The 27058-nt window shown below is 47.3% G+C and overlaps 1 protein-coding gene and 1 long non-coding RNA gene across 9 annotated transcripts in view; one reads left to right on the plus strand and one right to left on the minus strand.

Moving 5' to 3' along the window:
* The window catches only part of DNM3 (dynamin 3), a 553426-nt gene that overhangs the window by 525409 nt on the left and 959 nt on the right, over positions 1-27058 (plus strand). For 4 of the 8 annotated variants that reach the window (XM_047705741.1, XM_047705742.1, XM_047705744.1 and 1 more), the window contains 2 exons: positions 462-707; positions 18583-23227. In XM_047705741.1, coding sequence (XP_047561697.1) covers positions 462-707; positions 18583-18652 — 316 coding nt within the window. In that variant the 3' untranslated portion in view covers positions 18653-23227. Of the gene's footprint in view, positions 1-461; positions 708-4919; positions 5393-5416; positions 5754-18582; positions 23228-27058 lie in introns of those variants that run through there. The other 4 variants (XM_047705749.1, XM_047705746.1, XM_047705743.1 and 1 more) reach the window with 4 other exon arrangements.
* LOC125086425 (uncharacterized) lies at positions 7889-26687 on the minus strand. Its single transcript, XR_007123190.1, has 6 exons — positions 26551-26687; positions 24053-24157; positions 23225-23383; positions 17943-18073; positions 11724-11813; positions 7889-8167 (listed from the first exon to the last, which is right to left on the minus strand). It is a non-coding gene; the product is annotated as an uncharacterized LOC125086425 (long non-coding RNA).

Here is a 27058-nt window from a genome sequence, read left to right on the forward strand (position 1 = left end):
AAGTTAATGGGAAGCTTTAAAAAAGTAAGTTGTAGAACGTTATATTGTAATAGTTGCAAAAAAAATGTATATGTTGTAGAGCATATTCTCCAGCGGGAATATCGTATTGTGCTGTGTTGTGTCAGAGAACACAACTGGACAGGACACACCAGAAAGTACTACTGGTTGTCTCCACAGAGTGAAGGGTTGGGGGGAGGGGAACTTGCTTTTCACCATTTACCCCTTTAATACCTTTAAAAAAAAAAAAATTCATTTAAGTAATCTCTACACCCGCGCTGGGGCCCAAACCCCCCACCTGGAGGTCAGGAGCCCAGCCAGGCACCGCCCCCCTTATACTTTCCAAAGTTCCTGACACGACCCCAAGTGCCCCAAGAAAAGGATGATTTGTGCAGAGCAGCCCGGAAGTCATACAATATCCGTCTGCGATGCGTTCGACCGACACTGCTCTGCTCTGTCCGCAGGTCCCCCCCTCCGAGCCCCACCACCCAGAGGCGGCCGACGCCCAGCGCTCCTCTCGCCCGGCCTGCATCCGGCCGGGGGCCCGCACCCGCCGTGCCCTCCCCCGGACCCCACTCGGGGGCGCCCCCGGTGCCCTTCAGGCCTGGCCCACTGCCCCCCTTCCCCAGCGGCAGCGGCAGCGACTGGTTCGGAGGCGCCCCCCCGCAGGTGCCCTCCCGGCCCACGAGGGCCCCGCCCAGCGTCCCCAGGTGAGTGTCCTGCCGGCCGCCGCGTGGGGGCGCTCTCGGGGCCCCTCCGAGTCTCTCGGGGTATCTCGGGGTCTCTCGGGGCCTCTCGGGGCCTCTCCGAGTCTCTCGGGGTGTCTCGGGGTGTCTCGGGGTCTCTCGGGGCCTCTCGGGGCCTCTCCGAGTCTCTCGGGGTCTCTCGGGGTCTCTCGGGGCCTCTCGGAGTCTCTCGGGGTGTCTCGGGGGCTCTCGGGGTCTCTCGGGGCCTCTCTCTAGCGAAACAGACGGAGCTTCCTTGGGAGGAAACCCGCAGAGACACTCCGTGCGCCTTTGCGGTTTTCGCCCGGGCGGCGGGTATCGTGGGAAAACCGCGGGGCCTGGGACACGATTAAAATCCAGGACGTGGGCCAGACCCTCCTGTGTCCACCGGCACAAAGTCAACGGGGCCAGGGAGAGCGGGGACCGCGGGACGCCATCTGCACGGCCGCCCGCGCGATCCCGCGGAGCCGGGGCGGGTCAGCGCAGGCCGCGTGCGGTCGTGGGAGGCCCGGGCTGAGGCGTGGCCTGCGCTGCGGCCGGAGCCGCCGTCGGAAAGCCTGGCCGCGGGGGCAGCAGCCGTTCGCCCCGGACCGTAACCCTCCGGCCAGTTCCTGACGCCGACGTAGCTGAGTCAGAAGAAACGGCCGCCGGGTTGCGGCGGATTTTAGACCGTCCGTGCGGACTGTGCCGCAGGCGCCACGCCAGCCGCCAGGCCGCCCCGCACGTGCGAGCCGGAAGCGCGGGCGGCGAGTGGCGCGTCCCGGCGCGGGAGCCGACGTGTCCCGCCGGCTCGGGGCCGGAGCAGGCCGGACGGACGCCCGCGCCGGAGCCGTGCGCACCTTCCGACGTCTCTAGTCCAGGTGTACAGTGTGCACGATTAGAGATTCAGAATAGGACTTAGGAGGTTTTGTCCTCCACTCAGACGTTTCAAAAGGAAAGGAAAGTAGCTGGGACGGAAATTGAACTTTTTTAGAAAGTCCCGTCCAGACGATGCAAGTACTGGCCCGCTTTACGAAGGGAAACCTCGCAGTGCGGGCACCACGGAGGACGAGTGGCTCCCCGCGCTCGTGTCGCCTGCGTCCCCTCGCGCTGCTGGCGGGGCTTGCGCTCATCCGCGCTCCGGGCTGTCGGGGTGCCGGAGAGAAGGGGCGTCTGAGACGGGCTCCCGGACGGCGGCGTCGGAGCGCAGGCAGGGCAGGAGGAGCGGGGAGGCCTGGTCTGCCACGGACCTTGCCCGGCTCGTTCGACTCGGCGCTCAGGGCTCCGGCCTGTGAAGCAGGATGCGCTGAGCGGGACCGTGGCCCGTTGCCTGTGCCGGGCCTGACAGCCACACGGCACCGGGGCTGCTAGGGCTGTCGTCACTTTGGTCCTGATCAGAAAGGATATTTTTGTCCTTGGAAAGTAAGGTTCAGCTTCCAGTTTACCTGAAACGGACCTAGATTTCTAGTAGTAACAGTAAAAGCAAGGGCTGCTGCTCCGGTGCCCTCGGGGCCTGCGAGGCAGCGGCCTGGGTGCTGTCCGGCTGCGTCCGGGTCCTGCTGCCACGACCCAAAAGGACGGGGATCGTCCGTTTGACGGATGAGGCCCAGAGGTGCAGACAGCTTGCCCGAGGCTGCTCAGCCGGACCCTAACGGAGCTGGGCTTCACTACCCCGCAGACCCCAGACCCCAGTCCCCCGACCGCAACCCCAGGCTCCTAACCCTGGCCCTCCCGCCACCTCTGTCGTGGGGAGCCGGCCTCGCGCTTTAGTTCGCGTAGCAGCACCGGGCCTGTGGCCGCCGGAGTCAGTCACACCCCCCAGTCGTGACGACCAACGATGTCCTGACGTCGCTAGTGTGTTTGGGGGGTGGCGCGCGGGGTGAGGAATCTCCTTCCCCTTGAGAAGCGCTGCGCCACGATACTGCGGAGATGTCCCTTCCCGTGAGAAAGAAAGAAACGTCAGGGCTGAGCCTCACCGCAGCAAGATCAGACGGTGGCTTAGGAAGCCTCAGACTGGCTGGGACTGTGTCTGCCGTCGTGCCAGGAGGGTCTGGAGGCCACGGGGGAGGGCAGGAGAGTGGGCGGCCTGGGGTCCCGCGCGGAGCCTTGAGATCCGCTCTTTTGTCTGTTTCGCTACGAGAAGGAACCAGAGGAACCTGGGGGTGCTTTTCCTCGGGAATGAACGTGCACGTCTTTGTTTGCTCGCTTGGCTGCTTCGCCTCTCGGTTTCGGATAAGCTGGCTTGTCTGCACCCTTCAGAGCTACCGCTGAACGCGAAGCTGGTTTGTTAAGCGGATGGAGTCGCCCTTGGTATTTCCGAGCTCACACTTGGAAGCGAGCGGGCAGCAGTCAGGGATCAGGGGCTCACACTAGAGAAGGGCATCCACCGGGCTTAATGCGCCTGTGCTGGACACCGGTTACATTATTCAAAATTGCGAGAATATTCTCCACTTGGAGCCAGACCTAACTTGCTGTGGCCTTGCAAAGAGTCTCAAATGTAAAACAGAAATGAGACTTCAGAGTAAAAGAGGAAAGTTGTTTTTTGTGCTGAGCCTTCAAGTTTCAGTGCCAGTTCAGCGCAATGGGAGGGAAACCCCTCTGGGGGGCTGGGGGGGCGTCACCTGAGAGAGACCAAGAAAGACGCTGTCAGGATCCTTATGCCTACTAAAGTTTAGCTTTAGATGAAGAATTCTGACCACATAAAGTCTGTTTTTAATAAAAGCCAGAGCAGGAATCCTACCAAATGCAAGCCAGAAATGGGGTTTAAGATTTCAAAAAAAAAAAAAAAAAACGAAAAAGAAAAAGCAAGAGAAGGAAGGAAAGAAAAAGAGAGGCAAAGATGGAAAAAGAAAAAAGGAGGGAAGGTCTTGTTGAAACTTCACCTTGTCCTGTTTATTTAAATATTCTCTTTTCCCTCTGTGACTTGCCTCCATTTTCTCTATTAAAAACTAAAAAAAAAAAAAAAAAAGTCGAAATGCCATTATCCATCATCTCCAGGAAAACAACCCATAGCTTTCCGAGAAGGAAGTCTGATTTTTTTTTCCCTAGCTCTTTACTTTCTTAAGGGCCCTTTCTCCTCTTTTATCTGAAACCAGAAACTCGTAACGTGACAGGACAGAACAAGCCCTGTCCCACCGACTCCCTGTTGGGCTTTAATATTACAAAGGCAATAACTGAACTTTTAGAGGCAAAATATTCTGCCGTTTGGCATGTGCCTGTACGTAATTTTCTTCCGGATAATTTGCGACTTCATTAGCAAGTGATGATTTTGACGTTTCGGAGCTTGTATACCTTCACTTTAACCCTATTCAAATACACAATGAAAACGCTTGCAACTGGACGGAAACCAGGAGCATTCTGGGTTTGTTTGTTTTTTTTTAATGTGATTATTATTATTACATCTTTCCATTCCAATGTAAAGGAAGAGGAAGGAGAGGGGCGGGTGGAGTCACTTTTGGCCCAGCTTTTCTCAGCTGCTCAGGCCGTGCTGGTTTCTGCACATGGAGCCTTCCAGCGAGGGAGCTGGAAATGCTGACCATGACATGCCTGTTCTAATTGGTTCCACCTGAGCTAGGGGAGCATCTCTATCCCGAAGAGACTCCCCAGTAGGGATGCTTCTGTCATTAGCGCGTGGAGTGTACTCGAATCTGCTCGGGGAACATTTTCTATTGCCAGAGTCTTCGGCTCGCCCCTCCCCTCTCGCCCCACTCAGCTTCTCCGAAGAGCTAAGGCCGGTGTGAAGGCCCCGGCCGGCTGTGTCCCGGTCCGGCCAGCTGATCTTAAACAGATACCACCACCTCGCTGGGGGCCCCGGTCTCACTTGAAGATCCTAATCTTCATCAAATATTAACTTTAGAGCTGATGTAGCTATTTTTGGTTACGGCTTCTTAAAATTAGTTAATTGGGAATCACAGCCTTTGACATTAACAGAACAAATTAACTGAATCAGAGTGTGTTTTTCCTGGCAACAGCCGATTCTGACATTATTTGACTCATTTGTCTTCTCCCCTTTCCTTGGACTAAGCTATTTTGCAACGGTCAGGAGGGGATAAGGGCGGGAGGAAGGGTCTCTATCCAAGGAAAAGCAAACTTCATTTCCCTCATCCCTCAGTCCTCTATTTGAAAACGATAATACTGAAAACCTGAGGCACTTTTTTTAACCAGCCTGTCACCAAGTCTGATAGTGTCTTTTAAAAATGGCAAAAAACTGAATCATAGGCAAGGATTTGGCCTTTACTGCAGCCACGCACATGACAGAAACACAAGACGGAAACCAAGAAATGCTCCACGGAAAGCCTCTCTGGTGACCCCGTAGCGAAGCTTCCATCCCTCACGGCACGGGCAGCCCCAGAGCGTCCTGGACACTGTCACAGGCTCCCCACGGATGCCCGTCCTGTGACGTACATTTCCCCCGACTTGCCGTGGCACCCGGGGGGTCTCCTCACAGCCCCACGCTCCCAGCCGTTTCCTGCGGACCCGACGTGGCGAGAGGCTCAGCAGTCCCTCTGCGTGAGAGATAAGCTGGTGCCCTCGGGGTCTCTTTAAGGAGGTAAAAGCCATTTGGTTCTCTTTACAGTGGGATCTTGTTTGAGACGTTTGCCCTTGATACGCTGCTGTGCTCTCTCCTTCGTATTTTGTATGTTGCTCTAGTTGACAGTAACGCAGAATCCCTTTCACTGAGGCATAAGGTCTCCTTGTTTTGTTTTGTTTTTCAGCCAGTCCCCCAAATTTTGAGTAAGGACAAACCCACGATTCTTATAAGTGTGTCTTTGTGTCCCTCACATGAAGGGTTGGTGCCGTGAAGCATGAAGCTGCTGAGTCTTGAAGTCTTGGGCTCAGGGTACTCGGACAACTAAGCGACCTTTGTGACTAGCCTGTGTGTCTGATTCTCCTGAAATCATGTCCTGGAAACGTCCTGACTTACTCCCTCAAGAGCCCACTAAGCATGTGACTTCCTGTAGCAACTGAGTGTCATTTGGGCACATGATGAATGCATCTTGTGATTTCTGATTTCGGCCATGAGGTTTTTTTTTCCTTGCTGTCCTTCCCCTTTAAAAAACAAATAAATTTGTGATTAGGTATTCTGATTTTTCAGAGAAGCAGTTTTTATTTTTAGCAACTGGATTTAAAAGTCAAGCAAAGATTTTTTTTTTTTTAAGTCTAAATGCCAAGAATGGAAACAACTTTGAGGTGTTCCAATTCTTAGCATTTCAGGCATTTCATGAGGCCGCTGTGTCACAACATTTGTTACTGAAATCCCAGATGTAATTAGTGATGTATTACAGGTTCAACATGAGTTGAAAATATGCTTCGTATAATTTAATGAAAACAGAAATTTGGCCATAGACTGTTCACTAGAGAAACTATTCAATTTAATTTAAGCCCCTCGGTTAAATATCCCATCAAAATCATTCGAATTCCACAACGATTCTGGTTGTAACATAATATCTCACTGAGGTGAATGGATGGTTAATGACAAGGTTTTTCATTCTTGGGTCTTGGTTTCAGTCTGGTTTAAGTGAAGGTAAAATTAGTCTGGTGGTTTCCTCCTTGGGTCTAGCGAACTCGAGTCTACTTTACACAAACATCTTCATCCTGCCACAGTTCGCAGTGACTGGCGGTCTGTTCCGGCGAGGCCCAGGGACAGAACAGCGAGTGTTCTGGAGGTCACACTTGGGAGGTCACACTTCTGCACGTGCGTCAAGGCAGACTTGAGATCGCCTTTCTGTTTTCAGTGTGTCCCTTATCTTCCTTTTCCAAATATCCGAGGCCAAAGGAGGATAGAAGGGAAAGGAGCATAAAGAAGATCTAGAGGAGACAGGGTATGAGCATCAGAGCTGCAGACGGGCGGCGGGGCCCCAGGAACCCGAACAACGTGCCTCCGTTAGCCCAGTGCTGGCTGGCACTGAGTTAACCAGATCCAACTGCTTCCACGTCCCGTGACAGACGCGAGCAAATAGCTCTGTCACTGTTCTCTCTGGGCTCTAAATTGCAAAGCTTCAGCCATTGCAGGGCAAGGCTCTCTGAGTTTCAGGATACCCAGCCCTGCCCTGGGTCTCACCCGACTGATGGAGGAAGACGGCCAAGGTGGGAGTCTGGCCCGAGAGCCACTGACCAGTGAAAAACACACAGTAAATGGTGATTATTCTTCCTGTGGCCAGGCAGCAGCAAACTGTCACCAGTTGGAATCTGCTGAATGTTCCCATATACGAGTTGATGTCAGCTTAAAAGGGAAAAAAAAACAAAAAAAAGGAAAAGCAAAGAGAATCGAAGCCCGCCCAGTGTAAGCAGACAGACACACGCAAGCTAGTCCTTCTCTCTCGCCACCGCCCCTTTGTCTCCTTCGCTGTAAGAGGAGGAGGGTGTTACAGGGAAAGCTCCGGCAGAGAGTTTCGTCAGATGGCAGGTTTTCCAGCGACATCGGAGATTGTAGCACAGGCCTCGTGGCCGGTTCACCTCTAAATTTCCTCCCAGCGGCGTGCTCGGAGGAGCTGCTGGGCGCTTCTTCCTTCCCTCTCACTTATCAGCTCCTCTGAAGGATCAGAAGCGAAATTGAGCTTCCTGGGGTTGCTTCGGCCGATAAACAGCCAGGAAACTAAACATGAAATTGTAAATGCTGCACCTTTCACTCAGAAGGTGCCCTCAAAGCTTACCTCCAGCAGCACGAGGAAGGAGAGCAGGGTCGAGCTGACGGTTGGATGGCTGTTGTCTGTCTGCTCGTCACAACTTTATTGCTGCTTGAACACAATTTTTAAATGCCCGACACTTAAATCCATTAGCTTGTTTGAGCCAACATATTGTAACCATTGTCCGGGGGAACGTCGGAATCTGAACACGTATTCACACCCGTTAGTTGCCAAATGAAGTCCGTGTGGCTGACTTAATGCTGTTGCCAAACGAGTATCACGCTTTTGGTCTGGCCGGTAGTTTTAAGTGGGGGGGACGAGGGCAGGGCACTGCGTTGGAGAGAATCTGCAGGTGTCCTGACACCACATCACCTGCATTTGGGTGAGCCTTTAGGTCACTTGGCAACGACTCTGCTCAAAACTAGAATTCCTACCTAGGGCAAAGTCTGAAACCACAAGGTACTCAGGAAGCCGCATCGTGGCGTCGTACTTTCTTTCCTTTTGGTTGCTTTTCAGGCATCAGAGCCACGAGATAGGCAAAACCACAAACAGCAAGTGCTCTAATTTCTGGAATTATTTTTTTAATGATTCCCATACACACTAGGACATGTCCATTCCTGTGTTCCAGCCAAACTCATCAGCTCACGTGAACTGTAGAAAGAACACGTTCCCTCCGAGGATCAGGAAAAAATGGTTCATCAAAATGGCAGATAGCAAGATTCTCCTTCTCTCACCATCAGTGGCAAGGCTGGGCCTTCTTGACTTCGGTTGCCCAGACACGAGGAGAGTTCCACATCTTCACACGGTCGGCATTTTCCCCCACTGGGATTAGCCTAAAAGCTGAAAAACAGGATGCTGCGTAAATACTGGAACCCAGTAAATGGGCAAGTTAATATGAAATTTAGACACGAGCTCCATCCCACGCCTGGTTTTCTTGTGGAAGGGCTGAGAAGTTGGTGGAGAGGGAGACACGTGAGCCTAGAGACGCACAGACTAGATGCGCCACACGGGAGACCCCAGGCTTCTGTGGCAGTTTCGAGAACCCAGAGGAAGTGAGAGGTATGAGAAGGCCTCAGGTGGTTTTGCCAGTGATCTGGGAAATGATTTTATTTTACAATCAAATACACCAGTTGCCTCCACCATGTAAATATTACCTCTTTTTAGTTTCTGATTTCTGCGAGGCAGCATGATCTACGTTTATCTTGGTCCATATATATCACATTGACCCAGAATGAGACCTCTTAGGAGGGTAGATGAGAAAGGTGTTTTGCAGCCCAGAAAGTCTAAAATGAAATGATTTCACCGTGGAGCAGGTATTTATAGATGATATATTCTGTACATGTGGATTTTTTTAAGTTTATATTAGGATTGTTCTTGAAGCCAGTTTTAAGAGTGAATGAAATTTTTCCCTCGAATAATTCTGCCCTCAGTATCACACTCAAGGGACTTTGCCACAAGGTCTACACACTGCTCCACCTTGCCACCACCATTCAGGGAGGAAAAGCTATAAAACCTGAGGAAAATGTCTACTTATTTTTAAAACAACTAGAATTTCTTTTTGCTTCTTTGTAGTGTTGGAAAATATTTTAATAACTAAAATAATAAAACTTCATGTGAGGCAAATTCTACCTTAATTATTGCCTCTTGGGGTGGAAAAAAAGGGAACATTAGTAAATGTGTTAACTAGAGAAACCACTGCAGTAATTTCCCTCCACATATCTGGGTCTAAAGTCAAAATCCATGCGACACATATTATTTGAAAGAAAGCAAACTTGTCGGTTCAGCTGGACAATAGTAGTATTGGCAGACGCAGGACTGAAGTTAATGGACCACAGAAACCCCGTGACTCATCAGCGGACTGTGACTGAGTTACTTAAATGCCCTATAGTTCAGTTTAGGAATCGGTAATGAGGGATGCTGATGTGACAGCTTGATTTGCTTTAATATTTCAAACACTAAATTATCCCATTATCATCTTAGGACTTGAAAACTAAGTATATTTAAAACTCATTTTAAAGCACAGTAGCTTTGACTGGACATGTTGAAGTAGTGTCTTTCCCTGGGCTTAAAACGTTGGTGTATGACTAGCTACATCTTACAAATTTCCTTCTTTTATACTATGCTCGTCCCCTCCCACCCAGGACCTCTTCCCCAGATGTAGCCATTCGACATCTGTTGTGCTTTCCCAGCCCTCTAGGTGACAGCACAACACAATGGGGCACTCGCGCCAACAGCCATTGTTATGTGGTCTTCCAAAGCCCCTTTCCCTGTTGGGCAAGAAGAAAATATCCTCGAGGGTCACAAGGAGTCTTTGCGACTTACAAATACTCTCATAATCTCCACAGGCTGCTCAGCTTTCAGTTCAAATGTTATGATTTTGATCATTAACATTTGCTTTTCTATTCTTTTTCCTGTGGATTTCATGCTACTTCTTCAGTGTGCATTCTGGGATATAAAAATATGTGGCCGGAATAATGAAGGTAGCACTGACCCTGTCTCCAGTTCAGAGAGCAAGATTCAATCAGAAAAGCAGGGTTTGAGAACATGTCTCTGCTGCATTCGCCTTGCACTCGTTTTCGACCCTAGTCCTGATTGCCCTTGTCTCCCAGCTGGGCCCTCCGTCCAGTTATCCAGGATGGTCTTCCTTTAGCTACGTGTGTCGGACACCTGCCTCCTTGCTGTGTGTGGCAGGCCAGCAGGGTGATAATCAGAAGAAAATGTTCTGGTTCTTTGGCCTCATCCACGTACAACATTATCCAAAACAGTCTTCTGTGAGTGAGAACAGGGTGGCTTTGAAATCCCTTGGTCTAACATTCTGTAGGAGTGCGGAGGAACAAAACCTTTTTGATCCCTTCTAAGATAATGGAAATATAATGAAATATAAATGATGCCTGCCTTTGCCTGTCCCTTCAGTGATGTTTACGGACAAACGTATGTAGAAATGTGAGCCTTTCACTGGTCAACATTTTGGCTTGACTTTCCCTAGGCAAGCTGTCTTCTCAAGCACAGTCCCCATGGTCATTCCAGCAGTTTTCCTAAAAGCGTATTTTGTGAACTATTTCTCCAGGATGATGGCAGTTTTTGTAAGACAGATGCCTAAAAGACATATGGTTTTCATAGAGTTTTCCGTCTAGACTAGCTTTATTTAGTGACTTTTGGTCTGAATTGGTCTAGTTAAAGTTTCTGTAGAAGCTTGTATAAAAATTTAAAATGTGGGCATACCATTAAGGTGTAAAACAAAAAGTTTGACTTCTCATTGGCAAAAGATTAAAAGGGATTGGTTGAACGTTTCCTTCAGGTAAAGTAATTCTGACCATCTTGTATGCCCACTCCCACAACACTGTCCAAAATGGAAAGGCTCACCCCCAAGTCCCGTAACTCTTGAATTCATATACTTCTCACTGTTTTCCTGAGTGAATTCTTTGTGCTCCAGTTGTGTGTGTGTGTGTGTGTGTGTGTGTGTGTGTGTGTGTGTGTGTTAGAAAACTGTAATTCCTTCTGCAGACTCTTTACATGGCCCAGGGGACATATGATTCCTTGCCCTTTTAGCACCAATTTTTACAAATGCAGCATTTCCCTCATTTTAAAAGCACGCCCATCAAGCCACCGAGTGAGGGCGAGGGAACACTGGGGAGCGTTTGCAGTGCCGTCCACCACGATAAAAATTCCATTTTTAGGGGCGCATGGGTGGCTCAGTGGGTTAAAGCCTCTGCCTTCTGCTCAGGTCATGATCCCAGGGTCCTGGGATCGAGCCCCGCATCCGGCTCTCTGCTCAACAGGGAGCCTGCTTCCTCCTCTCTCTCTGCCTGCCTCTCTGCCTACTTGTGATCTCTGTCTGTCAAATAAATAAATAAATCTTTTTAAAAAATTCCATTTTTAAATGCAGTGTTTGAGCGAATGTCGAAGTCTCATGTAGAAACAGTGGGACCCTTTGAGAGAAAAAGACTTACTTCTAGACTTGCCTAGAAATCAGCCTTTTGCTCCCTCTTTTGTACGAGCAGGCACCACAGAGCCAGTCCCAGCTTAGCTGTGTGAGGACGAGGAGGATCGTTCACGGGGGACATGCTGGCCCTTCGCTGGCCCTTCGGCCCCGGCAGGCTCATCCCCAGCTGCATGCGGAGCCTTTACTGGGACGCGGCCACGTGTTTGGTCACAGCCACGGCGGCTTGCGAGGCACAACCACTGCTCTGTTTGCCTCTGAGTTCAACGGTTTTGATTTTAAAAATTTGAGCTCTAAGGCGGGTTAGAGCTCCTCCTGCTGGGTTTTTCCTTTTTTAATCCCTGGGATTATAATTAGTAACGGGTAGCTCTTTGTCTCCGCTTCTGCCCCTTGGACAGACAGAAGTGACCAGAAAAGTATCCCATGGGACATTTAAAAATGGGCCTTTGAACTAACCAGGTGTCACGGTCAGGTGATATGAAACGTTGGCGCAACATAAATCTTCTCTAAGTCTTCAGATTCCTTGTGCTCTGTCGGTCGTTGTCACTAAAATAAAAGGAATTAGAAAGTTAACTTCTCCATCAATTTTTCTAGTTCCCTATTTGCCCTGTCTGAGGTGAGGTCCCCGGTCAGATACTCATGCCTGCCAGGTTCCTGCTGTCTAACAGAGAGGGGCACAAAGTCTTTTGTCTTTCTAAACCAGAAATGAATGTTATCGTTCTCTACAGAGGTTCAAAGTGTTGCCTTTTTCCTCCCCATCCTTGCTTCTTTTTCTTCTTCTCACTGGCTTGAGATGACAACGGAATGTGCATCTCAGAAGTAGACATTTGCCTCTCCCAGTCGCTGGCTCTTAGCACCTCCTTCCCAAGCTCTCCTCCTTCCCCCAAATGGCGGCATTGGCCAACCCCTTCCCCTGGTGCCTGAGGTGGGAATGAGGAGAAGGGCAGGCAGAAGAGGACAGAAGATGAAGAGGGTTAGAAATAGTTGTGCCCCCAGCAAAACCAATGGGACTAGGCTTCTACATCATGTAAGTTCTTGGAGATCTCTTTGGGGATTGCTCAAAAGAGAGAGGGAGAGAGAGCAGGGAGGGAGGAAGGGAGAAAAGAGAGAGAAAGAAAGGGAGAGAAATGGGGAAAAAAATCATGGGAAGGGACACTGCCTAAATTCACTCAGTAGCCATGTGCACCTAGAGCTCTTTTCAAGCCACATCCTTTCTCTCTCTACACTTTTCTCCCCTCGTATTCCTCTTAACCCTCTGCTGCTTTGCCTGTCCTTCCGTCTTTCCCTCCACCCAGCATATCTGTTGTTGGTGATCTGTAGTACAGAGGCTACAACATTTTAAAAAATCTCAAAAGCAGTGCTTTTTAGGAATCATATTTTAACTTAACTCCAAAGCCTGTAAGTTACCCATTTTATGCATTAGGACTCAGAGCACAACAAATCACTGTGACACGTGCGATACAGAACCAGACGAGGCTCGGTTTCTCAAAGGGACAGGACTTTTTCTAGCTTGCTTTCCTTCACACGTACTAGTTCTTGTTTCTGGACTGCCAGTCCCCTCAACTTCCCTTGTTTTCTGGAAGTCCTTGTAACCCCCCAAGTCCTCCTAACCCTTCCCCCCGACCCAGACTAAGACTCCAGGGGCCCCCGAAGCTGAGACACCGTCCCCTTACAACATCTTCCGCGCTGTCGGCACGGTTTACTGGTCTCTCTCCCCATCACCAGTAGAAACTCCTGGGCAGGGCTCAGGTCTCTGTACACCTGACTCTTAATCCCGCACGGAGCACTGAATGGGGCTTACTGAGGGAATGAAATAATGCAGAATGAGTTGATGTGCAGCGCTTAATCAAAATTGGTTTTGGAATTAGCCCCATATTTAGTGTATTTGGAGAAACAATCTAAACACAGACACTTTCTCGTTCTGGTCTACTGAGAAGCTTGCGTGGCCGAATGCTACTGTAAGATTCTTTTTTACGAATCACCAACTGAGCAGTTAATGTGGGCAAGTCCTCCTTCAGGCTGCCTGGTAGCTACAGCCACAGAAATGGGCACATCTGTACCATCCCTCGGGGTGAAATCCAAGTCTGGTGTTTAAGATTATGTAAAGAAAATGTGGCAAGGGGGATTATGTTACCATTCCGCTCAGGGACTAATTCGTACAGGGTATTAGATGTTTGTATCATCAAATAACAATTGGGGACGATTTTCCCCCTTCTGTTCTTACTTCAGAGTCTATCAACTGATTCATACTTTCCCGGTGACATATGTTATAAAATCACGGGTTCATTTTCACAGGGGACAGAAACGCTGGCTCTAGCATGCAGCACGAATCGTGCTAGAGAATGGACTAGAGTCCACTTAAAGGACTCCAAGTTCTGTGTTCTTTCCAACATCTACTGTAAACTGTTCTTGGACAGTATTGGCTCATTTTGTTACTAAAGCTGAAAAGGCCAAAAATATGCTGGAGGGAAGCCTATAGTAGTTTTAATAATAAATTACAAACTATTATCTTCCATGTGGACAATGTCCTGACCGCTGTAGCGTTTTTTTAAAACTTGGCCTCGTAGCTTGTAGATATGTAAAATCGGTCTTGTTAATAAAGGCTCACAAGCACGACTGTGCTCAGAAGGCTGGGTCCGCGTGGCTGCCAGCGCAGACACCTGCAGTGCACAGTCCCGGGTCCCAGTCCGCGGCCCTTACCTTTCCCCGGGAGGTGCGCCCCTGACCCGTCCTTGGGCGCCCGCCTTCTTGCACACCGAGCCACCGGGTGGGACAGTGCCTCCTGCAGGTGCCATGGCAGATTATAAGCAGGAGGAGGAATACTCCGGGTTCACAGGAAGTTTATGTCACTCAGATTATAAACTATACCTACATGCCTTAAACTTTGAAAAAGGAGAGGAGGATTAAGTAATTCAAGAGGACGGTGGAGAAGCAAAGTGTTACATTTCCCGAGAGGGACGTACGCTGGGCAGCCCCCAGCCCGGCTTAGCGATGCCGCCGGCGCGCTCTTGCCTGCGGCTGCTTTGAAAACAACACAGCCCCCTGCGCAGATGCTCTGCTTGATGTGAGAAAACTCAGAAGCAGTTTTTGTTTTAGTTCTATTTTCTGGTTTTCTAAGAAATTCGCCAGTTGTAACCTTACTTCCTGTGGTTCGGTACACAAAACCCTTCTTTAAGAGAAAAAATTTTTTTTTTACCTGTTTCATCAATAAGATAAACAAGTTGGGCCAGTTGCTATCAGATCCTTGTGGCCTCTAGAAACTTGGCATGTATGACTCTCCCATCATCCTAAATGTAATTACATGCAATATGTAATTATATGTAAATTGAATTTTTGAGACAGATGTATTTTAAAGTCTGGATTATATTTAATGAGTAGAACTTGCGGTTCAAGAGAAGCCTATTGAATATCCTTTTTTCCGCAAGTAGTGCCCTGGTAGGCAGATATCATTCCTCTAGATGTGTTCATCTCTATCTTTTTGGAGGATTTTCTTTTCTTTTTTGTGGGGGTGGGAGGGAGGGGTTTACCTAGCTAATTAGATTGGACTTCAGTCATACCCTCTCCAGAGGTGAGAATTTGGAATCGCGTGTATAGATGCTTCCTTTCTACACTTAACTGCCATTTTCAGAAGCAAATACAAGCTTCCCTAAGCAAGTAGTTATTTTTGTGGGATGATTTACAAGAACATTACAGTATCTTGGTCTTTACGAAATAAACCTAAAACTGATCTGACCCATGCTTAAGTCTAATTCTCAAATGTATCAAGTATTTCTACAACCATTTCTTCCTTCTTCTTGAGACTTTTTTCTAGTACTTCCTCTTTCTGCTTGTATTCTATCTGGCAAGTGAATGGAGCTGCTAATAAAGCAAGAGGACAGTCACTCATTATGCCTTAGAACCATGGTTTTCAAAGCCTGGTCCCAGGACCCGCAGCATCAGCAGTGTCCGGGAACTTGCTAGAAGTGTCTCACCCTATTAGAAACTCTGTGTGGTGCCCGGCAATCTGAGTTTTAACAAGCCCAGCAGGGAATTCTGTTGCACAGCCCAGTTTGAGAACTGCTGCCTCGAACACGCTACTGTAACTGTCCAACAGAAAGAGTCCCGGACTGGGAGTCAGGAGATTTCAGTGTCAACAGGGAAAAGAGGGGAGACTGTGCTACACAGACCCGGTGTGGCTCACACGTTTACCAGGCTCATCACTCCCACCTCGCACCCCGACAAGGAATAAGGGCAGAAAGAGGCGGAAAGAGCAAGCCCTTTCTACAGGGTCATGCTGCCTGGCAGCGAGGAACTAGAGGGACGGTCGTTTCCACCACCTCCCCTGCGGCTGGCGCAGCCCACAAGCCACCGGCCCTACAGAATTCTCTGTGTGTTCGCGCGCTCTCTATAAATATGTTCTCAACCCCTAAGCCTGGCCTCACAGCAGGAATACTCAGAACCAGCTCGCCCAAAGCGTCCTCGAACAGGTGAAACTCTAGTTCTTCCGTTCTTCGAGGAGAATTGAAAGACGGAGGCAAGTAACGCGCCCCGCGCTCTTCTCAGGAAAGTCCATTTCTCGCCTTCCACGCCACCCACCCCGCGTGAGCTTCGGATTCTCGAAAAAATCGTCATTGTCCGGAACGCGGCGCGAGCGCCATCCCCGCAGCGACGGACGCGGCTGCGCGTGCGCCGCCCCCCCCCCCCCCCCGGAAGCGGAAACGTGCCGCCCGCGCCGCACTGGGTTTCCGGAAACGCCAAGTGATGCAAGACGCTCCGTTTCGCTGTAACGGGTTCCTTAATGCAGCCCGTCCCTAAACAAAGCAACTGAGGAAAATTTGGTACCAGACAGATAACTTTGCTTTGCCCAAAACAAACGGTCTTCCGAGGTGAGTGTCTTTGGACGCTCTTCGGATGGTCGGGCGCTAGACCAGCGAAGTGAACTTCAAATGCGCTTCTGCTGTCGAGGCTGGCAAACAGCACTGCTTGTTAAGAAAATCACCCGAACAGCTTAACGCTCTTCCTGAAGTGCTTTCTAGTAGCGTTTTATTGCCTTAAAAATGAAGTGATGCTCATTTCTCCCAGAAGCGGGGGAGCTTTCAGGATCTTTAATGACTGAGTACATATATGGGTTACTTTAACCTGAAACTGGGCATATTTTAAAGATGTCATAATAGCTTGAGAGGACGTAAAGATCAGTGAGTACCACAAGCGCTTCGCAGTTGCCTCTGCTTCCAGGAGTAACTCTATTCCGTTGTCAGTGTTCGGTTGTTCCGTGGCCCAACGATAAGCACCCCCGGCGAGAACAGGACGATGCGTAAGACACAGCCCATTCCTCATCAGCGGAGACAACCCTATAACCCTAACTAGGGTTCAGCGTGATGCTTGTAACAGACGTATGCCGAGATGCTTCCGAAGCAGCCGCATCAACATGGGGGGAGGGAAGACTTCACTGGCATGAGTCTTAAAGGAGGGAGAGCACTTCTCGCGGAGGAACTAAACAGCACTGAGCACCTAACTGCAGGTGACATCATGCTAAAGGCCGCAGGAGACAAGTTCAGTGGGTGTGACCTCCGGCTCCTAGAAACTTCACGACAAAGGAGAAGATGATGCAGGTACAAGACTCAGGACATAAGCTAAATAAATGTGGCCACGTTAAATGAAGATGAGCGGGGTGCGAGCGGAAGGACAGGGCTGCTCCACGGTCACAAGTAAAAAGAACTCGGAAGGGGGACGCCTGGGTGGCTCAGCGGGTTAAAGCCTCTGCCTTCGGCTCAGGTCATGATCCCAGGGTCCTGGGATCGAGCCCCGCATCGGGCTCTCTGCTCAGCAGGGAGCCTGCTTCCTCCTCTCTCTCTGCCTGCCTCTCCGCCTGCCTGTGATCTCTGTCTGTCAAATAAATAAATAAAATCTTTTTAAAAAAAAAGAACTCGGGAGGATCCTTCCCGGTAGGGAACGGCCAAAACAGTTCAGGTAGTCACAGCGGCCAGCAGACTGGCTGCGAAAAGAGGACTTATTTGTCTTTTCAAACTTAATAACCGGTATTGATGGTTTAGTTTGGTTACTGTGCCGCTAAAGTATGTCTAGTTAGACTTTAAGAAAGTGAGTGCCCACCTAGTACCGAGCCTAGCAGAAGAGGTTAAATTGGAATTTAACCCCCACCCCCAGGAAACCTTTCCTCTAAAGCCTCTTGGATATTTTTCAGGTGCGGGGCCAAGCGGAACTCCGCCGATACCTAGGAGTTTGCACCTAAGTGGCCCGTACTTCTACCATTAATCAACAAGATCTCTTTCTCGTTGATTTTTCCTTGACTGTCTAGTTTTTTATAGCTTTGTGATTTTTTTAACATTTCGTAATTATTTTCTTTAATTTTTCTATCTTCATTTCTTCATACCTGAGAAGGAACATTTGATTTAATCATGTTAGTGTTTCTGGTACAGAAAAAAATTCCCCAACATGACTATACTTCCAAAAGGGATTGTTCTGAAACAGTCACTGGGAGAGTTTTATCAAAAAGAAAGGTTGTTATGATTTGTACAACTTGTTGAATTTTGTTGGTTATAAAAATTACTCCCCAAGAACTACATATGAAAGCAGGTACACACACAAATTTCCTAACACATCGGGAAGTAAATGGAGGGGTTCAGGACAAAAAGAGCATTGCTTGGTGGTGTCGAGATTCTCACGTCTAGTTCACACCTGAGTTTGTGGATTCGGCCCCCTCAGCTCTCAGAAATGGGACCAACCAGAAAGCAAGCAATACTCCTCCGGAACCTTCTTTCACTTCCTGTAGAGAACTCCCAAACCCGGATTCTCCGGTTTCCAGGGCCCTGCAAATTAGAAGTAAAATATAGAACAAACTGGAGAAAGCTACTGCTGAAGGCAATGAGAAGTCATAACATTGTAACGGTAAGAAGAAAAGAGGAAGGATATTATAAAGGGAAATAAAAATTCAAAGAGCATCATTCTCTGAGGCCTAACATACCTTGTAAGTGCCTGGAGCAGCCATAGCATGACACGGCTCCCTCTGTACCCATCTCTGTTGGCTGAGAAATGCACAGCACACCTTCAGAGGAGCTTTCAAATGATTTGGGGTTTTTGTTTTAGTATTGGGAGGGGCAGCTTCTGTTTTGAGAAAGATTTGCATATGACAAAATCCTTCATTTTTGTCTCAGAATGCTAGCTGACAGGTGACAGTGTCCGAACCATGACAGATGGCAACCGCCGCTGCTGGCCTGTCTCCGCATGGGCATGTGTGTGCTGATGCTCTGTGTCTCTGGGGCGACCTTCTGCTAGATATTCTACTTGTTTCTTTACCTCTCTCTTTCTCTCTTTCTAGCCGGAGACCACCCCCATCACCAACTCGTCCCACTATAATCCGTCCACTAGAATCCTCCCTGTTAGACTAAACGAAGTGTCTGGCCTGGCAATTAATTACTAATGAATTATGTGAAAGCAACATATTTGATCAGTAAATCATGAGTAGTCGCATGTGCGGACATCAGTAGGCAAGTAACCCGTTTTACTAACGCATTCGTCACTCATCGTCATCGCTCATGGTGTATCAGACCTTCGGAGTTTGACTCTGGAAAACTGCTGACCCTTCGAGGCTTTAGATGTTGTACTGACCAAGGGTAGGTCTGTATAGCAGCCCTGTATTTTGAGAGACCGTTTGCCTACCCTGGCGTATATTTGAAATTGCTTTGGACAAGTTCCTAGGTTACCCACCAGGTAGCCCATTAAGTGTAATTCTTAAGAGCTTTGAGACGGGCTTAGACCTAAGCCATATGTGTATTTACTTTCCCATATTCTGTTTTGGCTGATAGAAATTATGTTGTCTATCGTGAATGTTTCCTCCTACTCTAATGACCTATTTAGATCCTCTTTCCATTCTCTTTATTTCATAGGACTGCTAGGAAGTGATTTTTTTTTAATTAGGATTCCTTAAGAATAGACTTTTCCAGAAGCACAAGGTAGTTTGCAGAGGAAAAGTTAACGCATTGCTTGCTCTAGAGAGCTTCTCCTCATCCTGATGTGTTTTGCTTCATGCTCGAAGCATATTCAACAGCGAACCAAAGCTTAATTTTCTGGTAGTTGGTCAGAAGATTTGGCTAGTTAGTTTCAGAGTTCAAGGAAGAAGCAAAATGTCACATCTCTAGAAGTGTCTGGAAATACCTAATTTCTTTGTTCACATATATATTCACCTCCCTGTAGGTTACAGTGAAGGCTGACATGGGAAATATTTAACATCCCACACCGATCGAGATGTAGGCGTGGCTAACTCCACTGTGACACGAACTGTAGTGTACTTATTTATGTGGTTGGAGCAAGTTTTTCTCTTTCCAAGCTAATTTGTAATTCCCTCGTGTAAGAATTCATCCTACCCTTAAAGCCGGTTTAACGAACTTTCCATCCATCCTAGGCTTGCTTAATACATCTTGAGCCTTGCTCTGGGATGGCCGTTTTTAAAGGGGGCCCTGGAATGAAAATAAAAGTCGTTTCATGAGGGATGCTGTGCTTCAAGTGCAGGAGCTCACGCTCTACAGCCATACCTCAGAGTCTCTGCACAGGTCATTCCAAAAGATGGAACTAAGACACTGAGATCTACAGCAAGCTGGCAAATGCTAACATTGCAAAAATTTACAAAATCGGTTTAGCCTGGGGGTTAATAGTTCAGTCTGGAGGCTGAGCTGTAGACGAAGTAGGACCAGGTGATCAGCATGTAGGAAACAGCCAGAAGCCGAGTGGAGTGCTGTCTGCTGACTGTTCCCAGACAGCAAGTCCTCACTGAACGGCGGCGTCCCAGGACACTATTTCATATTCCACAGAAGTAAATCAGGTTTCACCAACTGAAATGTCTCCCTTTGAAAGCAGCAAACATGATTTGTATGTTCACTTAGCTTTAATTTCCTGTGTACTTTATACCCAAAGCAGACACCCATAAAGTATGAAGGAAAAACTTTCAGCCATTATTAAAAAGAGAACTTGCCAAGCGGAATGGCATTGTTTCGAAGTTATTCTAAGGGGCTACAGCTACCCCACTTGTAGTAGGCAACCATCAGAGACTATGAGATTTACAAAAAGAACTTTTCAACTTTTAAGTTACAAGTGATTCTGTATAGACCACCACCCCAAGTCCCCAGCCTGAATCTTATCTTTTTTTCTCCCCCTCATTTGAAAAAATTCTTAACTCTTTGTGAATGGAACAGATGTGCAAAGTACGTAATGTGTTTTTAAAAACAGTGCTGCAGCTAAACGGAAACGTGTTACGTAAATGTCCACAGTAAAACAAAATGATCTACGAGATCTTTTCATAAAACTCCCTCTTTCGGACTCCCTTTGCTTCTTCCTTTGAATTCTCTAAAACAGGCAGCTAGAGGATTATATACTTCAGGGTTTGGCTTTGTGCTAAACGTGGTTTTGCCTTTTGCTGTATTTCAAAAATTTCCTTCTGTCAAAGGAAAATATTGTGGATAACCACTGGTGTGTTCTTAGATCAGCACAAACCATGTCAAAGAAAATTGGAGAGGTTTTTCCAACTTTCTTTCCACTGATCTTCTGTAGTCGTAAACAATGGCATTTGTCGTCTCTGGCTTTTGCTCTTGGATTATGAGCCTGCAGTTCCCCCGTCCCGCTTGTCTCTGTAGGCACATTTTTGTTCTCTTACCTCTTCTCAGTTATGTCTAACAGAACCCAGCCTCCCCTGGGGTTCCAGAAGCACTGTGGAGAATACTTTGTTTGCCGCAGTACTAGGATTAGTTTTAATACCATTTCGCAAAGGGTTTGCATCCTGCTAAAAGGAGATGTCAAGGTGAATGAAGTCAGAAGCTCTAAGATGTGTGCGAAGTACATTGTTCATGCCAGGCCCTAAGGTGGGAATGTAGCTTCATGAGCTAAGAGTTTCCCGTACCACCTTTCATCTTTTGAGTAGCTTCCTCCTAACCGACCGCTCTGATGCCGTCTACACAACAGATTTTTAGCAAAATAAAACATACGGTATCTTTAGGATTTGGAAAAATTCACTGTGTATGCCTGTTTGATAGGTCACTTCTTGTCACTTGCACGCTTATCGACTAATTGGAATAACCATTTACTCAACTGTGGACAGATTATTGAAACAGTATCAATTTAGAGCAGATATATTGCATTTCCAGAAGTCCTCTACCAAGATTACTCTTCTGAATGTTGCTTTTAGCTGACTTTTGTAACGCAGAAAAGCAGTAGGGCCTGTTGATTAGCCAGTTGCCTACTTGTTCAGCAGCAAACTCGTTCTGTTCCAAAACATGATGATGAAACCAGTTCCTGTGATAGAACTGTAAGCCTTCTAAACTTAGAATTTAAACGTAGTCCTATAGATTAATTTTATGATTTTTTAGTATAGACTGTAGCCATAATTCTCAAATATGAAGTGGGACCTAATACCAGTATGTGATAAATGTTGACGTTTCCTCTGTACAAACATATTTTCAATGCATGTGTCTGTGTATACAGTATATACATGGGAAATTCATTTCTGTAAGTACACGTGTTTTGGTGCCCCTTTGGGTAGGTAGGTTTAAAAACCCTTGCTAAAATGCCACAAGCATGTGTGATTGTGTGTGCATTGTGTATATATGCTACGTGTGGGTGTAAATATTCATGTATACATGTGCTTTGTGGGGGGGGTATGAATATATTTTTTAAACTGTGTTAATTCAAGAGCTCACTCTGGAGGGTCTGCTAGAATACGTAACAGAGGTTTGTAGAACCGTGATAACATACGTGAGGTTCCAAAATGTCTTCCAGGACAGGCACAATGCTCAGAATGACCGTGACAACATCCACAGACATTTGTACCGAGGCCCACAGCACTGCGTATCTAAGGAGAAATGTCCTTTGCTGAATGTAGCGTAAGATCAGGAAACCCACTTCTAAGAACTCTGAGTGGAATTATGATTCTTGGATTGCTGAGCTGAATCTTAAAAAGCTTAAATTGGTCTACATAGTCATTTTTTTCCTCCACGGTAAATGTCAAAAAATAAAGTGGAGGGATACTGCAATGTAATAAAAAGAGCGGGCTCTTCTGAGTAAATTCACTAAACATGCAGGGAAGTTGTTACTTAGTACCTCAGTGGTAGGTAGGTCATCCATCCCTTGTTTCAGGTAAACATTTCTCATTTGGCAAACAAGATAAGTATTTGAAATTGACAGTTATCTCCTTAACATTGAGAATACGACCTAAATAGGAGGTCTCTGTACCGTGGAATCCAGTCGAAGGAGAGAAGACGTAAGACTCAGGTTGAGTTTTACGTCTGCTTCACCAAGAGGACTGCTAGCTGTGAGCTCAGAGTTTAACGTGAAGAACACTAGATGACTGTAGAAAAATACGTGATTAGTTCCCTAGATCACTCACTCCTTTCTTAGAAGTTTCGATGTGTCTCCTAGATAATCTTAAGTCATCCCGTCCAGTTGGTATGCTTAAAATCATGCGGTGCTCTGTATTGTGAAACCTTCAGAATATTTTGAAGCATGTGTAGCATACGCATTGCTAGTTGTACATATGTGTAAGAATGTGTGTATGTGTGAGAGCGAGAGAGGAAACTCAAGGAAGAGTCTCCTGTTTGTCTTAAGACCTGTTTATACTGGTATACCGGTGAGACTTCTCACCTCTCTGGTCTGGGGTTTCACACATGGCTCAGCTCAAGGCATTCATTTCTTCTTATTTTTTTACCCTTTGAATTCCTTAAACTTTGCTCATTGTGTAATGTTTTCAAAAAATATGACAAAAAAATTTACTCTGTTGACCTCCTGCACTGTCTGCTACCAGTTTGATAAAAAAAATGATTCCTCTCAACTAGAAATTTCACCGTGACTTATGTTTAATTTCATATGTACAGCCTCTGTGTTGCTTGCTCATCTATGTTTCTTTTTTCTCACTTTTCTGACTCAAATTCCCCTTTTGCTTTTTTATGAAGAAGCCGTGTGTAGAAGCAAAATCTTACCTTCTCTGTTGATTCTTTAATTAATTTGAGCCAGAATACTCTCCACTGTCTTCTTGGCACTTTCAGGATTTCTTAATGCTGATATATGGATGGACTCTGTTAATGGAATTTTTGAAGCAAGTTCCTGAAGCCTGTACCATTCTTGAAGGTCACATGTACCTATTGTGAAAATGTGAAGCTGTATTTCTGAACCTGAAATAAATGGTAACATTTGAAGGACTCCCCCCTTCTTCGTTCTTGTATAATATATTTGGGTCATACCTGTGCATATCAGTAAGATCTGAGACTTCTGAATACTTATAAAATTGGCCCAGAATTACCAAAACGGGGAATAATAGCATTTGGCATTACTGTCATTAATTTGAGGGAGGACAAGATTTTTAAAGGGAGCAAATTGGACAAATCAAAGACAGGAGAGTAGAAGAGATTTCATTTGATTCAAACTCCGTGTTGGACTAGGTTTCAAAAGGGCACAAGCCTTAGCCAGGTGGAGGGTGCAGTGTGACAACTGACAAGAGGCCCCGTCTCGTTTTGCCACCAAAGAGGAAGTGTTCATGAAAAACCCTGGAAGCAGAGGGAGTAAGGACACTCTGCCCCCATGTCAGGTCCACAGAAGGCATTTCTTACAGAAAGCAGTCGAGCTCTTGACTCAACTGTTGGCCTTCATGCACTCATTGGGCATCAAAGGGAGAAGCTACCCCTTTAGTTTCCCGAATAGTAAGAGAATGGAAGAGTAGAGTGCTACACACTAGCTATATACATCCTTGTCCTCAGTTTCCAGAAACACAGAGAAAGACTATTACAGAGTTTTGATGACAGGTCCCTTACCAATGTACGTAGTCCCAGATTGAGCGTCCATCCAAAAGCAGGAGACAAGAAGCGAATGGGAGGAGAACGCTGGTTTACTTTCCCTCTGTGTTCAGGATACATTCACTGGGAAAAGATGAATTGCAAAGGCTGTTGTATTAACTCCTGCTTTCCTGTTGTAATTTCTTCTTCGTATCACAACATCTTCCATGACTGGAGCCATTAATGCATCCAAAGGAAGCTTTTTACCAAAAGAGGAGGAGAATCCTGCTGTACACTTGTGTTGGGGTGTGGGGGTGTGCATGCATATGTAGGAGTTCTACTGCATGATTCTTATTCTTATTCAGTTTCTAATGGAAATTACCCAAACCAACAGACCTTATTTGGCAAACTACTTATTTGGTAACTATTTGGCAAATTACCATTTGTATTTTTAAAATAATTCTGGCATCAGTGTAAACATCTTCTCAGTTGTCAAGATTCTTGTTTTTCTGCTGGAATCTTTAAATTTCAGATTGAGAAATCTATCTGGAGTTTGGGTCAGATGGTTCCCAGACCCACCACTTCGTACTTAAGCGCACACCTGGCATTGCCACAATGCAGACCCTTTGCTGGTGCTCTTTCCCACTGTGGCCACCTAATAATGAGACTACATGCAAGAGATGGTGGCTAAAATGACAGTCTTCATCCAGAGTTTCCCCAAGTGTATTCCACGAGATTTCATTCGGTTTTGCACATACGCATACCCAGGGTTTCTTGATGAAATACACTTGGGAAATGATGACTAAAAATTAAATGTCTCTTTCCTGGAATACTTTACAGAAACTCTGGTATCAGACTGCACCGTGACTCTCTAAGGAAGGGTCAGTGTCTACATGTTCCGCAGATTTATCTGACCACCATACTTTGTTCATAAAGCATCTCACAGGTCTAGTGTGAGGGAACGCGGCTTCGGTGGCGTCAGGTTAGAGAGAAAAGGCTTTGAGCAGGATTAGTCCAGTACAGACTGTCATGATCTCCATGCCAGGGGTAACATCAAATGGAAGAGCAACTAGCGCTCCCAACTTGGGACAGTCTTCCTGGACGATCCCACCGTATCCCAGTGGTGTACTAGACCCCGTGAGTGAGAGTACAGAGGAGGGGCACGAAAGCAGACTGCAGACACACACGCAATACAGGTCTTGGAAAGACCTAGATTAGCCGTAATATACAGCAAGCCTTGTGGAGGATGCAGATCATTTTCCATACAACCTTTTCTCTTTCTCTCTCTCTCGAAAGAAAAGCTCCTTTAAATTAATTACATTACCCCATTATATTCCTGTAAAGGAATGGATCCAGACTGATTTAAAATTTAGAGATTACCAAACAAAAACAGAAAGGAATGGCTATCCTTATTGCCGTTTCTGTCTCACTTTCCCAAACCTTCAGGCTCATCCACTGATCTGAGATACTGAGTTCCCTAAATGCTGGGCAAAGCAAACAAGCAGAGAATGTTTTGTGAGATTGTCATAAAGCCTTCCCAGGGGCGCTGCTAGAGGAATTTCACCGTAAGAACAGACTGAAGCATTGCGGTAGATCCGAGAGAGTGTGGGTAACTAATCCTTCCATTGAAAATTGAGTCTTCTGTATGTGAACAATGCCCGTGTTCTAGATGCAGCTTCTCCTGACTCCTTCCCTTCCTGTTCTGGCCCAACGATTCTTTGAAGCTATTTTTCAGAAAACTTAAGAAGGTATAACCTGAAATTAGAATCCTGATTAGGCAAATTTGCTTGCATGGTGAACAGTAGCATTCTAAACTTTAAAATTTGTTAGCAAATTTTATGTATGTGCAAAACCTCAGCATTTCAGCTCAGTGTTCCACGTCAGAGGTAGCTACAGCGTGAGGAGGTGCGTTTATAGCCCTTCATGGGGAAAGCCCAGACAGTTTCCAGCACTTGCCTTTGGGCACTTTGGCATTGTGTAAGTTATACGGAAAGTTCTGGAAAAGAAACAGTGAAAACCCAAATCCCCAAACCCATGCTAGCGCTAACTCTGAGCCGCTGCGTGGTGTCATCCTGGACAATGCTTTTTTGGCCACGAGAGGAAAGTTGGTGCAGGAGAGTGAAGAGGAAAAGAAAGGAGCCGCCTGGGGGAGTCAATGTCACTCTGATGTTTGCGGCAAACATTCTAGCCGTCGGCTGAAACCTAACCAAGACAGACAATTTCTGATCCTGTTTCTGGGTGAGCGCGCCCAAACGAGCAGACGGGAAAGTGCTCTGGCATCTGCTAACGGTCGGTCTCTTCAGCCCTGCGGACTGGCTGCTCAGGTTAATGGCTCACCTCCCCACCCTGCTGAGGTCATTAAAGTGTTCTAAAGCCCCTTCCGAGCTCAAAAATTGTTTCTGCTTGCCAGGCAGGTAATAAATCTCATGAGCCTGACGGGAACTTAATTACACTTTCTTCACGAACACACCAGGGAGACCCATTACCATGGGTCTCTAAAGCTAAAGGCCCGCAGACCCCCGCAGCTGAAAGGTCACCAGAAACAAGTGCCTCCTCGCGTGAGTGGCTGAGAGGCCTCCACAGCACAGCGGGCTGGAACCGGACCAGAGAGGAACCGGTCTGGTCTCGGCCTTGAGGGAAGGGAAGGTTTCCACCGCGGCTCGGAAACAGTCCCGTCAGTCCGGCTCCATTAACGTCTCTAGAAGATGAAAAAGGAGTTTTTGTTTTAGTTTTCGGTAGACGTCCTTGCTCCGCTCACTGGAGTTCCCAGAGCAAGAGGGAAGGGAGCGTGTTGGCCTGTCGCACGCCCGCATGAATGGCCAGAAAGCAGTCCCCCGGGGAGCAGGGTACGAAGCTCACCTCACCCTGTTCCGTGGCTCGCTGGGGCCTTGAGTTCATTACCGATGTGGTAGGAAAGAGGAAATTAAAGTCCCGACGTCTGCTGGAAGCCAGTGGGAAAGTGTCATCTGGCCTGCTGCTGTCCCACTTACACGGCCGCGCACGGCAACGCGGCACTGACTCCCCCGGCAGCCGACCGTCCGGAGA

The sequence above is a fragment of the Lutra lutra genome, chromosome 15 (genome assembly GCF_902655055.1).
Source record: "Lutra lutra chromosome 15, mLutLut1.2, whole genome shotgun sequence".
Taxonomy (NCBI): domain Eukaryota; kingdom Metazoa; phylum Chordata; class Mammalia; order Carnivora; family Mustelidae; genus Lutra; species Lutra lutra.